Genomic DNA, 14,876 nt, shown 5'->3' with positions numbered 1-14,876 from the left:
GTGCATGCGGCAGACATGCCCAGCCCAGTCCCACTTAAGCTTAGCGGTCTGGACACCTACATCTACAACTCGAGTTCTGGAGCGCAGTTCCGTGTTTCTGATTCTATTACTTTTAAACACCTAATTGTTTATGTTATTTCACTAATTTCATTAAGAGCATAATTAACTTACTATTATGATAGTAGTTTCCTATGGGAAATATTACGCGAAACTCTGCGTAGGGGGCGCCACTACCACAATATGAGGGTATAACGTGAAACAAGAAAATTTCTTTATCTATCATCGCTGTCACTCTTGCATATTCGAGCGGTAAAGAGGCAGATAGCGAATTTTCGAATTCGCGTTTCCCGGTAGGTATGTAAACAAACCGCCTTGATGCATCAATGTCATATTTTATTATCTCTGAAAACTTGTCAAAGACCTGTTAAAGGTACACTATGTATAAGTTACTCTATGGTTTACTAAAAAGGCTAGTCCTGCACTCTGGTGGCAGAACATTGCAGTAATATCCCCTATTGACAAGATTCTTACACAAACATAGGTAATTTTTATAATTCCACTAAAATACATTTGTATTTTTTACTGTAACAATTTATTAACCTACTCCATATAAAAACTCAAAAAACCATCATCTCCACACGAAACATAATTGAATCTTCTCCATTAAAAGCCGGGCCAAGTTCGTAAATTCCCTGCAAGTGGGCCGTGCGGTCAATGGCACCGGGCAATGGGTTATCTGTGTCAAATTATTAGCTTAGCGTCTATATCCGAGCGATCAATCAGCTTCTTTGGAAGCTAAATTGAAAATAAGTTACAAACTTTAAAGTATTTTGTACTAAATTAGCTATAGTTATTTATAGAAATTAGTACTTAAGCTTACTGCATAGATAGAAAAACCCATCTATAAAAAAATTGAGCGAGCTTTGCGAAAACTTACTTACGCTATAAGCTTCTAAATTTTTATTCACTTTTAAGGGAGCGAAGAGAACTTATTAAATTCGATCACTTTTAAGGGAGTTTTTGAACTTATTAATAACACATTTTACAGTACATATGGTGCTACTTTCTCGCACTAGTGCGTAAAAGAGCACTTTTCGTGCATATGTCGAAAGTTTAAACGGCCATATGTACTGTAAAACGTTGTACGATACACGTGCGAATAGGTAATTCGCAACTCGTGTCGATTTAAAACACTCCCTGCGGTCGTGTTTTAATTTATCGCCACTCGTTTCGAATTTCCTCTTTTCCGCACTTGTATCGTAAATAACTATTACCGTACGTCGTACCTAATATACAACTTATTATTTATTAAGTGAAAGGAAACGGAGTGAGCACTCTAAGATTATTTATTTCTCTTCATCCATACTAAAAATTGTCATCAAAATAACGGCCTGTGCCTGTTTTTTCTAGAGCTGTATCTTTCCAACCGTAACAGGTAGAAAATTTCGTAGAATACTAGTCTACTTATGGCTTTTTTAACAACATATAAAAATGAAAGAAACGAAAAATTAAAGAGTATTTTACAATTAACGTGATTTTTCGTAGTTTTAATTTTGCATAGTCAGAGACTTCTCCAGTATTTCTGAAACAAAAATTAGTAATTTATTAAAATTGACTGATATGTGAGTGACCCGTTTTAATATATTTATAAAACGAGTCACTCACATATTTTCATTCGAAAATAGCTTGACATGTTTCGCTCCATAACGACGAGCTTCAACGGGAGAACAACGTGCTCATGGAACATGTCGCGCAATCTTCGACATAAAAATACGCGAGTGACCCGTTTTATTGTAGGTATTTAATATGTCAATGTCTCACGGAAGTTTGGTTATTAAAGTTGGCAGACAGTACGAAAATCTAGGTAAACAAAACAAATTTAAAATGATTTGCAATTCAAACCTCAGTCGTCCATAGCAATCATCTCAGGTTTCTAACCAAGGCACTAGGTCAAATTAAAGCAAGCATGGAGGATGTTGAAAATTTTGTTGCCATTTGGAAAAAATTAAATATCAGTTATCTTTTCCATTCACCGGTGTAACGTCGCATGGCGTAAAACCAGAATAATTTATATTTAGATACTGTCTAGTGGGACCCCCCCCCCTCCCCCCTGCCCCGCACATGCAAATATAATTTATATATGTATTATATAATTTGTATATGTATTTATATTGTTTATTTATGTAGTTTATAAAGGTATTATAGTATATAAATATTACTAGTTTGTATATTGGCGTTAGTATTAGAATTTATATTTAGAAATTTTTTTTTTCGCATCGCACTGCACCCACCTTAACAATTTCTGTTTGGCCCAGTGGTTGACAGGTAGAGAATGCCTCAAGGCATTAAGTCCGCCTTTTGTACTTGTTCTTGTGCAATAAAGTTTAAAATAAATAAATAAATAAATTGGAATATATAATTTAATAATAGGACTTTTAACTGCGGTTAGAAAGCTGTCGTCATCTTACTTATAGTGAATTTATAAGTAACATATGTACATACTTAAAAACAAAAATTAAAATAAGTTAAAGATTCTGTGTATGAATATGTGTGTGTTACGTTTTGATTGCATAATATGCATTTATGTATCGGCGTAGCTACGTGCGTAAACGTTAATATTAAAGGATTTTGTTAAGAAAACAATCACAAACTAACGACGAACTATAGCTACGTGAGATATCACTTTACATACTTATCTAGTATTCATTATTTGTTACGAAAAACACGGTGCGTATTAGTTGGTTGGTTAATTTTTATACGTCAACAACGATGCATGTTTTATTACCGCATCGTAAACTGCGAGCGAAATCCATTGAAATGACGTACTTTGACTTGACTTTAACAACCCTAGTACTTCAATGGATTTCGCTCGCAGTTTACGATGCCTGTTTATTACACACAATATCAAGTTAAAATAAGTACATAAAAGGCTAACCTTTTTTTTTTTTGTTTAGGAGGGGAAAAATTGCAATTACGCATATAACGGGCACGGGGACGAACCCGAGTGGTTATGTGGGACTCCTTGTTTTGGGCTAATGGGGCCCCAAGTCTACCCACTAAACAACCCCCCCGTCTGCCGCCATTGTGCTGTAGCGGTGGGCCTTAGGAACGCTCGCGCTTTACTTCTACAGCACCACCAGTACCAGTCCGTGTTTGCGGACCGCCGCCTCCGGAGGCCCTTGATGGCCTCGTTTCCTTATGGACCGTACCCAGTACGGTCGCCCTCTCAGGGACCTCGTGTGTGAAGGATGGCAGGCGTCCCCGTGCCTGTCATCCTGAGGTCAACCTACGGAGGCAGGCGGCGGTCATGTGCGACCCGTCTGCGTCGAGCACGCTTGCGGCGCCGTGGGTCGGCCGTTGGGTCGATCTCCCTGGCCCGTTCCGCCATTTCCTTCTGCTGTATTACGTCCTCGCAGAAGGTCTTTACAGCTTGCCACGACCTGTCACTGTCGACCATGGACTTGACCACGGCCGGCAGCGACAGGTCCGGCCCCACTATGGCTATCATGTCAGCCCGCTCTGGCCCCCACACTGGGCACTCTTCCAAGGTGTGTTGTGCGGTATCGACTGCCGCGCCGTATTCGTGGCACTCCTCAGTTGACATAAAAGGTTAACCTAACCCAACCTAATAAACTTATTTATGTTATTAGATATTCTCATAAATTATCTTTCCTCCACAAAAAAAAAAGTTTGTTTACAAATCTTTGTTTATGTCTCGTCAAGATATCAAACACCAAACCACTAAACTAAAACAAACTAAGATTGTATTTGTATTGTAAACCACTTTAATATTAGAGCTCCATTTCTATAAGAACTATACATAATCTGAGACTTATTTTATGTTAGTCGACAGAAATAACCCTGGATCACTTAAAACAAACTAAGGGAGGGAGTGACGGAAACTTTCCCACGCTGCTAGAAATACGAAACCGAGCTAAGGGCGGATGCTACTATCTATTTATAAGTAATCAGTACTATCGACACTGTTAACTGATTTTAGACCTTATTACGAAGTCGTTAGGTCCACCAATGGTGAGATAAATGTTGTTGGTACATACTACACCGGTTATGTGGGATATAACTAGTTGCTTGGATTGCACCTTCAAGATGAATGTAGTATATGTTCCCGTAATTATAAAAAAGTAAGGTTTTTATTTATTGATCGGAGTACGGGTTCGGTGGGATGTAAGTGGCATTTTATAAATGTAAATAGGTAAGCCAAGTTTTTTTTATAACGATCAAAGTATGTACCTCTCCTAACATAGACACTCATTCAGTAGATTTACCGGTCTCGTGTCCCTGAATTAAAAAAAAGTATTGGAAGCTAAAGGTATATATACAATAGTAGATCCACATCATCCACACGTCAGTCTAGTGCAGTAAATTGGGTTATATTGGTCCAGTAGAACGACCGTGGGCTCGGAAAGTCCCTTTTTGAAAGTTTTTGTTAGAAAGGGACTACCACGTGTATTACAAGCTACAAGCTACAAGCTGTTGATAAACGGGCCCCGTATCATGACAGAATTGACAGAGAAGCTATTTTGGAGTTTTGGACAGACACTAATCGTTGTTTATATTCAAATATTGTTATAATTTTATACAACATCGTTTCGATTGCTACCAGAAAGGAAAGGCGTGCGTACTGCGTTCAGTTCAATGTCATTGCCTCAATAATATTCATAGCTATAGCAGAAACAGGTAGTAATTTAATACTTTTATTACAGTTGATTCTATATCTTTAATACAATCTGCCACGTAATTTTATAGTTCTTTCTGTAAACAACTGGATAATTAGGAAAACATTTACGTTCAATTGACATGGTTTTGAAGGTGCTTGTATATATAATTACTACCTCGTTTATATACTTCTCATTTTTCACAGTATGAAATTATCCTATTTTTAATATGAACCTCGTTGTATAGTAAAATGGAATGCATTTAGTTTGTTTGAGAAAGCCATAAAACAAAAGAAACGCTACTTTATTTGGTTTATCAAAGGTTCTAATTAGATTATAATAAGTACATTGTAATGCGCATTTTGCCTTACGAGGTTAATGTATTTTTCGTCATGTTAGTATCTAAATAACTAATTAATTGCTTCTGCAAATCGGGAAATATTTTCATTTTTAATACCTAACATAAAACAACAGTTGTATAAGCTGACGAAATAAATAACACGGTATCTCGTTAAAGTTTCTAATAAAAGACAATAGAATACAAAGCAAAATGTGCGCTACCCGAATAAATTGAACAATAGGATCCGAGAAAGCGTCAAAAGTATATCGCAATAGTTTTAACAATGGTGGAGTAAATAAATAGATAAGGAAGCTAAATGTTGAAATTGTAAATCCAATAGCGCGATATTTCAAGGACTTGGCCCTTATTTTACTACAATGACATTAACGCTTTTTGAGAGAGGAAGACTAAACTTAATACACTATAAAACGTAAAATCACGGCGAGGAAGAATAGAATAGAATAAGAAATATGCCCTCTAAACGCCCAGAGGCTTATAAAAAGGTCTCTAAAATATATTGCCTCAGAACCGCGTCATTCAAATAATAACTTCACCTAAAAGACGATAATATTCGAGTTAATTTTGAACCATAGTTGGGCGATTTTGTTTTAGATACAGTTACCCAGTGGCGTAACTAGGGGGTGGGCAGAGGGGGCAAGTGCCCCGGGCGCCATCCAAGGGGGGGCGCCAAAATGGGCAAAAGACAGCAGCAGGGAAACTTTTGTCAGTCGTCAGGGGGCGCAAATTTGGTGACTGCCCCGGGCGCCATATCCTCTAGCTACGCCCCTGCAGTTACCCAACTGTCATCGCCCGAATTTACGGTATCTAGTAATTCGGATATATAAACCAGGGTTAGTGCTATGATTTTAAACCTTTACTGTAAAAGAATATCCCGTTGTTGTAACGTTAACTGGAAATAAATATTTTATTATTATTTTTATTATATCCTGTGACGTGTATGTGGATCCTTATGATTAGATATTAGTACAGAGTGTGGTGTAATCACTCTGTACAGTCTGTACTAATATCACACAAAGCAGGTGAGCGGTGACCTCGGCGAGCGCGCATGAAGAAAGGCATTGTTCAGGATCTCATGTTGTGGCTACGTCTAGCCATATCAGATTCATATTCAGAGGTGAGTTCTTCGAGATTACGGCCAATTTGATTTCTGTGCTACTTCTACAGGCCTAGAATGTACAACTTGTACAAGATTCACTAGACTTATATTGACCGGGATATAGACCGTGATTACCTTTTGTATTATTTGTGAGCTCCCGGTCAATATAAGTCTAGTGAAACTAACCGTGAATCACTCAAAACTCTAATTGTACAAGATTGCCTGTCAACGATCAAAAACGCAATCAAAATCGGAATGAAGTCACTTTTTTAAAATATCATTTGCTTTGTTGATGAAAATACACAAAGACAGCTAGAGTTCGGAGGTAAACAAACATAAAAACACGAATTGAAAACCTCCTTCTTATGGATTTCAGAAGTCGGTAAATAAAATGGATTAATCCAATTACAAAAATATAAATACAAATTGTTTACTGTCATTAGGCACAAATGGAAAATCGTCCACTTGAAATGACCATTTTGAAGTTGGATCAAAAGTAATAGTATCCAAAGTGATTCTAGTCAAAATGTAATTGTGCTAAAAACCATTTTTAACCAAATTTGTAATCGTCGTAAATTAATTAAGCCAGTATGGAATTTTGTCCATTATAAATTATATTATATAGTGCTGCGTGGTGCTGCTATGCCCTTACAAGGCCCTTACGGGTGCATGTTGTAACCTAAGATATAAATAAGACCTACTGTAAACACATGTATGCAATAAATGATATGAATATGAGTGTACGTAAACAAAAATGGACAAATATTTACCGACCTGTATCATATTTGACATTTTTACTATTGGACATAATTATTATTCGACATTATGCTGGAAAGACAATTTTCCTAGTTAATGTATTTTAAATTGTCATTTTTCTACTTTGACGTATAATTTCGAGTCACTTTCGAGTGGTCAATTTTCCATTCCTAATGATAGTAAACCATACAAATCCTTTATTGTTAGAAAGTGAGTAATAGAAATGATGTTTATGTTACATAAAGTGCGTCACAATCAGGCAGTATTTGGCGTACAATATATTAATACCATCTGTTTATCAAAAGCTAACTTTTCGTATGTTTGTTAGTCTGAGTATAATTGATATTTTTAAGGTACTAAAATACACTCATCTACAATACTCCGAATTTGACTTATGGAATGTATTCTATTTTAACGTAGAATTCCAATTTAATCTATTTAAGGCGGTTCCCTGAGCCAGAAGGCGAAAAATCTCCTTATATGATCATGTTTTCCTAAAAGGCGTTGATATTCGTAGACGTGGAAAAAATATATGTAGTTCTTGACTATATTATCTTTAATAACATAGCTTCCGATACACGAATTACGACGCTTCGCTAGATATACAATTAATTCCCAAAGTAACCTCTAACTCGGACTTTTAATCAAACTTTACTCGGTTATTTATTATGTGATACTATAAACAATAAAAGAAGAAAAAACAATCTTAACTTAAATAGTAATTTCATAGCTTACGAATTTCGATATTGTAAGGCAACGTTTTTAAAATAAACAAAATTCGATCAAAATTGACACTTGGCGTGCATGATCTTTCCCGTTCTTTCTTGCGAAATGTGACAGTGACAGCGGCAAACCGATGGAACATGTTTTTCTGTCCTCACGAATAAGAAAGAGACAGGATATGCCCCAGAGCAGCTGTTCAAAAAAACAAAGCTGTGAAAGTAAACAATAATCTCACAATTATATGCGGTTGGCGACGTCACGACTCAATAACAAAGGTAATTACTTTATAATTTATGCCTTGACGTAGTTTGCTAGTACCTTGCCGTTTTAACAATTCGCGAAACATTACGATGGTGGATTGGTGGAAGTAGTTTACTGGCTCACTGGTTACTGCACAACCCTATTTGAACTTCAGATCGTTTAAAAAAAACGAAAACCTGATTCTTACAAATCTGGACTTTTTTGGGCTCATTTCTAATCAAAATCGTCAGCAGCGTTTTCACATTGATCATTTTCTTCATTCGGAAATTTCCGAAATCTTTTTTGAAACTTTCCGCAACTTGCACGTTTGTCTGTAGTTGTCATACGTTGGATTTCCCCAGATTAGTCAGGATTTTTGGTCGTTTGTCAGGGATGGGGGGACGTTACAAGCCATGCAGGGTTTTTTTAGAAACCACTAGAAGCTAGCTGAAAGTTTGGAGTTGAGCAGAGGAAAGGAAAGGGATGTTTCTCCCTACGCTTGTTTGAAAACCAGAAAGAGATCCCGAACGGGGTAGTTGAGCTTTGTTTTAGCTTTGAGAACATATAAAAATTTCCTTGCAAAATAAAATTTCTTGGCAAAAATTAGTGCAGTAAAAAGATTTACAAAAACCTCGAGGTACGAAGGTCTAATTAAGGAGACCAATGGTCGGGTAATTTTTGCAAAAATTACCGTCCAGCATATGTTAGAATTTTTAGGGTGATATTCTAACCTTTGTCATTAATGTCATTATATAACATTTTTTCGTAAGACAGCCCTAAATTCAAAGCGACAAGTTACTAACTAGCCCGGTTGTCGACATACAAAAGCTGACAAGTGGCATCTTGTAATACAAAAGACTGAACGTTTACAAAGACGCGAATAACGTGATATACCGGTTTTCTAAATGCGTCAATTGTTAAAGATGTCTGGATTTAATGAAATTTTAAATAGGTACGTAATCTTGTAGCAGAAATATTTTGAAACTACCTAATATTTGCTCAATTCTAAATAGCAATAGGTATGCCAAAGTTTCAATGAAATGTTTTGTATTTTTTTCTGCACGTTTATTACCATAAATTCTTAGTTAGTTTTGATTTCTATGACTTTACTTGAAATGATTTCATTTCATTTTCATGCATATGACACTTGAAATAGATGCTAATTGAGTGAACTATAAATGATAAATGAAACAGTCGTCAACAGTTACCTAAGAACCTTAAGTAATAATCCCTTATCTGAACGGGAATTTCCAAGTGGAAACTAACACGAGATTTTTTATGAAAGTTTCCAGAAATTATCGGAATTTTTGAGAATGTCCTGCAACATGCACATTGATAATTCTACAGTAACTAAGCCGGGATAAATGCTAATATGAGATATTGCAATCAACGCAAATTGCGAGTTCTTTTCAAAGTTGTTTCGAAAGTAACGCGACCCATGATAATGGCAACTAGACTGAGTAGGAAGCATTGATCGAAAGCACAGGGTTTTCCAGTCAATCATTCACTTGCTCCTGATGAATTGGGGTCTTACTCGTTTAGCTCATCCTGTCACTTGTGAATAATCACTCGAAATTTCCTTCATTCCTTGTTTACTCTTTTCATTAGTCTCAGCACTTTCAGCTTAGGTCATCTTTTGGGATTTGCATTTGGGAATTTACAAGTTTATAAGTGAAGGGGCCCGTTTCTCAAAAGCATTGTAACTTGTAATACAAGTGGAAGTATCTTTCTAACAAAAGCTGTCAAAAAGTGACACCCGCTTGTATTACAAGTTACAAGCTTTTGAGAAACGGACCCCAGATTAACATAACAATATTGAAGCGCTTATCCCCCGCTTGCCAATGACAATGCAACTTGTAACCAATCTTATACTGGTATTACTGGTAGACTGAGTAAACTAAACTTTTATAATTTTAATTTTGTATCAAGCAGATACGTCTGCGAACATTTATTAAGCTTAAACGAATAAAAAGTAAAAAAAAAATTAACTGTCTTGGGTGGGACTTGAACCCACGACCACTGGATCGCTAGCCCAGTACCCTGCCATCTGAGCTACCAAAGACCTTACCCAGTACTGAGCTACTGAGTACTGGGCTAGCGATCTAGTGGTCTGGGTTCAAGTCCCACCGCAGACAGTGAATTTTCCACTTTTAATTTGTTTCTAAGTTGTTTTATTTACAGCCAAATGAAAATCACTTTTAATATTTATCATGTTATTTAAATAAATAATAAATAAGTAAATATTATAGGACATTCTTACACAGATTGACCAAGTCCCACGGTAAGCCCAAGGAGGCTTGTGTTATGGGTACTCAGACAACGATATATATAATATATAAATACTTAAATACATAGAAAACACCCATGACTCGGGAACAAATATCTGTGCTCATCACACAAATAAATGCCCTTACCGGGATTCGAACTCAGGACCATCGGCTTCACAGGCAGGGTAACTACCCACTAGGCCCGACCGGTCGTCAAACAACAAACAAACGGTCGTTATTTGGACAGTATTAGATACCTAAACAGACACCTACCAGCTTTTGGCAAATATTATCCCTTTCTTGAAAGTCGAGAACAAAATGCTAAAGATATAACTTAACATCAATTTGTCCTCAAGCAAATAAAGACCGCAGAATCGACACGATTCAGCGAAGAAATTCACCTGGCGTTACTTTTGAAATGAGACAATGCTATCACGGCGTGGGAAGCGGGCACAATGGGGCAAAAAGTATACTCCATAACACGCCACGGTTATATATACATAGTAATCTACCCAGTATTGTGAGTTACTTTAACATCATTTCTATTCAGAATTCTATGGCTTGGTTAGCCATCAAAATATGACAAAAAAACACCAAACAGACAGCGCTGTAAATCCAGTCATTTACCAAAAGTGCGCATTTGCTAAGCATTCCCGCATCTTTCCTTAATATACTCTAGAGCTGTATTATTAGGAAGAGGGTAGGCAAAGAAAACGAGTAACACATCATCTGTTTAAATATTTTATTTTTAACTAGTAAAAGTAATTATTTTAGCCAAAATTTTATGTTAATTTAATGTTGAGGTGATAAAAGCTACCTACCAGCAGTTCTCTTAACTTTTCTCTTAAATCTGAACCAACTTAACCTTCACACCACTAAGGTCACTGTCACTGACACAATGGAGTCAATTCAGAAGTCCATGAAGGAAATGTCGGAGGAGTTCAACTTGAAGATGGCGGAGTTCCAGGGCCAGATAGACAAAGCCACTCCAGGTAGTCCCACTGTGGCATCTGTTGCTTCGCAGTTTGAGGCCTTCCGAGCCTTCATTTTGAAGTCTCTGGAGGTCCTGCAGCAACAAGTGGAGTTCCTGGCCCAGCAAGTAGACGCCCTGGAGATGCGCTCACGGCGGAAGATACTCCTTTTTCATGGCGTGGCTGAGGTTAGTGGAGAGGATACATCGGCACGAGTTGTCGAGTTGATGAAGGAACATCTTCAGTGTGACCTGGCTATAGAGGACATCGCTCGGAGTCATCGCATGGGTCGGCCTCGAAGCAACCAAACTAGATGCATATTGGTCAAATTTCGCGAATTATCCGATCGCAACAACATCTGGTTTGGCAAAACCAAATTGAAGGGCTCCGGGGTGGTAATGTCGGAGTTCTTAACAGCGCCTCGACATGATCTCTTTATGGCGGCCAGGGAGCGTTTCGGAGTCCGAAACTGCTTTACACGAGACGGCAACATCTACGTTTTGGGCAAAGATGGTAAACGCAGCTGCGTGTCTCGTCGTGCAGGTTTCGACCTTGTACAGGTCGCGGCGTCGGCGGAGCCGGCCCCCAAGGCAAGTGACAAAGGTGCCCCAGGTCAAACCACGACTACTGCGAGTCAACGAGCCGGAAAGGTGAAACGGCAAGCCACTATAAAGCCTCGAGCCTGATTATTGCAGCTCTTTTTGTCAGTACGTTTTAGTTAATTTCCAATGCACTCTTTTTCTTGTCTGTGTTACATTGCTGTGTATTTCCACCTTCTTTTAGTTTGTAAATTTCTGTACTGATACTGATATTATTGTATATTTAGTTTAGCCGCATAACACTACTTGATGTACCTTTTGACAATGACATGACATGATGACAGATGACGTTGTATGCAATGTTGCCGTTTAACAATAGTGTTTCGTTTTACGTCAAAATTATTGTTTATTTAAAACTACTTCATTATCGTTTAAGATATTTTTTCCGTGCTTCATACTGCTGGCGGGTAGTCAGATTACTGAACAAATTAATAGTTTATAGTTTAATATTTTTGTTTTTGTTGTAGTCTTATTTACTCTTATTTAATTTATATATTTTTATATTTATATATTTATACACAAAAGCTATGTCATATTCAAGTAATTTAAGCATTAATAGTGATAGTGATGATTTTCTTTCCTTTTCCTCTGATTTAGATGATGAGAGTTTTTACAGCCTCCCTCCCCCTCTTTATGACGTACTTGACAGACAACTTTCTGACGTTCCCAAAAACCTCAATATAGTCCATATTAACGCGCAAAGCATTCCCGCTCACTTTAATGATTTTTTGATGACATTCGAATCTAGTAAAATTGATGCTATTCTCGTGTCGGAATCTTGGTTGAAACCCTGCTTACCCTCTACATCTTATTCCTTGCCAGGTTTCCGCTTGGTAAGGAATGATCGAGCGTGTCGCGGAGGTGGAGGGGTTGCAATATATATCCGTTCTCATATTCCTTTCTCTATTCTCACCATGTCGCCTCAACCACTTTCTTCTGACACCGCAGAGTACTTGTTTCTTGAGCTGAGCATCTCTCACTCAAAACTCCTTCTTGGCGTTTTCTATTCTCCCTCTCTTCGAGTTAACTACTTTAATTGTTTCGAAAAGCTTCTTGAAGATCTTCTACCATCTTACACTCATCATATTATTATGGGCGATTTTAATACATGCCTACTCAAAAATGATTTTCGCTCAAACTCTCTAAAATCTATTGTCGATGCTTGCAACATGACCATTTTACCTTCTGAACCTACACATTACTTTCCAAATTGTTCTCCATCGCTTCTGGATCTTACTCTGGTCTCCTCTACTGATCATGTTGCAAGATATAATCAGTACTCTGCGGACGCCTTTTCCTATCATCATCTTCTGTTTCTTTCATATAAAATCCGTCCTCCTAAAGTGTCTCCTAAGGTTCTTCTGCAGCGCAGTTTTGGTCGGATGAATGTTGAGAAGCTTCGCGAAGATACTCTTTCAGCTGATTGGAATGTGATCTTGGCGGCGGATACCGTAGATGAAAAAGTATTTCTTTTTAACTCCATTCTTACTCAGCTCTACGATATTCATGCTCCGATACGCCCGATCAAAATAAAGCATGTTCCTGCTCCCTGGTTGACTGAGGATATTAAGTCACTGATATCTAAGAAAAATCTGGCTAAGTCAAAATATAAAGGTAACCCGTCTGAAAAAAACAAATGCAGGTACCATACATTACGAAATAGATGTAGTACTGTGTGTCGTGATGCCCAGAGGCGTTATATCCATAGGTCTGTCGAGAATGGTGATCCTGCTAAAGTCTGGAGATTTCTTAGGTCATTGGGAGTTGGGAAATCTACACAAAATTCTATTAGCACAGATATTGATTTTGATCTACTGAATCAGCACTTTTCTACTTCTGCCGCTTTTTCTGGCCCAACAAAATCTGAAACTCTCAACTACCTTTCTAACATCCCAACTCCTGGCCATCCCTCCTTCTCTTTTACTCAATTTACCGACAGTGATGTTAAAAAGAATATTTTAGCTATTTCCTCCAATGCCGTCGGGTCGGATAGCGTAAGTCGTAACATGATCCTTCCTCTTCTTGATCTCCTTGTGCCCATTATTACCCACATCCTAAACTACTCGATTTCTTGCAGCTTTTTCCCTTCACTTTGGAAAGACGCTGACATAATCCCTCTTCCTAAAAAGACAAATCCTTCTTCTTTTTCTGACTATCGCCCAATTTGTATCCTCCCTTTCCTTTCCAAAGTCCTTGAGCGTCTAGTGCATCATCAATTAACATGTTTCTTAAATAGGCATCAGCTACTAAATCCTTTTCAGTCCGGTTTCCGCTCGGGTCATGGTACGACTACCGCTCTCGTAAAAATCACCGACGACATTCGCGCCGGGATGGATAACCGAAAGGTCACCGTGTTAACCCTGTTGGATTTCAGCAACGCGTTTAACACGGTTGATTTTGACGTGCTACTCGGGATTCTGCATTCTCTTAACATATCTCCTGCGGTGATTGATTGGTTTATTAGTTATTTAAAAGATCGTCGGCAACTCGTAAAGGTTGATTCTCTCCGTTCTTCATGGTGCAGCACGCTGGCCGGCGTTCCGCAGGGTGGCGTGTTGTCTCCTCTTCTTTTTTCTATTTTTATAAATTCAATTACCAGTAGTATCTCTTCATCTTACCACCTTTATGCCGACGACCTCCAAATTTATTCGCAGGGCGCCATTAGCGATCTACCTATCATTATTAACTCCATAAATCGTGACTTGGATTACATCTCAGACTGGAGTAGGCGTTATGGACTTAAGGTCAATCCAAGTAAAACCCAAGCGATAATTGTAGGTAGTTCTAAATTAACTCCTAGGATTGACTTTTCTCTGCTACCTGACGTAATGTTTGATGGTGTTCACATTCCCTTTTCACATCAAGTTAAAAACCTGGGAATCATAATAGATCGTACTTTATCTTAGATACCTCAGATTAGCGAGGTAAGCAGGAAGATGTTTGCTTCAATGGGTTCACTTCGCCGACTAAGTAACTTCTTGCCACTCGCCACCAAAATTGCGCTTTCTCAATCACTTCTTCTGCCTATATTAGACTACGCTGACATCAGTTATTTGGATCTTACCGAGGACCAGCTCAATAAACTTGAGCGCTTGCAAAATGTTTGTGTCAGATTTATATTTGGACTACGCAAATTTGACCATATTTCCAACTTCCGTGCCCAACTCAAGTGGCTCCCTATACGTCT

At 37.9% G+C, this 14,876-nt stretch overlaps 4 protein-coding genes and 1 non-coding gene across 7 annotated transcripts in view; 3 read left to right on the top strand and 2 right to left on the bottom strand.

Annotated features, from left to right (window-relative positions):
• LOC134749941 (retinol dehydrogenase 12-like) overlaps positions 1–14,876 on the top strand; it is a 463,382-nt gene that overhangs the window by 366,354 nt on the left and 82,152 nt on the right. The window lies entirely within an intron of this gene.
• Positions 1–14,876, bottom strand: part of LOC134749906 (uncharacterized) — a 188,946-nt gene that overhangs the window by 96,042 nt on the left and 78,028 nt on the right. The window lies entirely within an intron of this gene.
• LOC134749944 (alpha-tocopherol transfer protein-like) overlaps positions 1–14,876 on the top strand; it is a 214,942-nt gene that overhangs the window by 182,403 nt on the left and 17,663 nt on the right. The window lies entirely within an intron of this gene.
• On the bottom strand, positions 9,842–9,915 carry Trnaa-agc (transfer RNA alanine (anticodon AGC)). The gene has a single exon. It is a non-coding gene; the product is annotated as a tRNA-Ala (tRNA).
• LOC134750313 (uncharacterized) lies at positions 10,813–11,776 on the top strand. Its single transcript, XM_063685476.1, has one exon. It carries the CDS (start codon positions 11,018–11,020, stop codon positions 11,774–11,776), a length of 759 nt encoding a protein of 252 aa, XP_063541546.1. The 5' UTR covers positions 10,813–11,017.

This window comes from Cydia strobilella, chromosome 19, assembly GCF_947568885.1.
Source record: "Cydia strobilella chromosome 19, ilCydStro3.1, whole genome shotgun sequence".
Classification (NCBI taxonomy): domain Eukaryota; kingdom Metazoa; phylum Arthropoda; class Insecta; order Lepidoptera; family Tortricidae; genus Cydia; species Cydia strobilella.
This window is presented reverse-complemented; position numbering and strand designations above follow the sequence as displayed.

Bases quoted from the DNA above. Each gene is read 5' to 3' on its own strand.
- LOC134750313 (XM_063685476.1), top strand. From the start codon at position 11,018: ATGGAGTCAATTCAGAAGTCCATGAAGGAAATGTCGGAGGAGTTCAAC.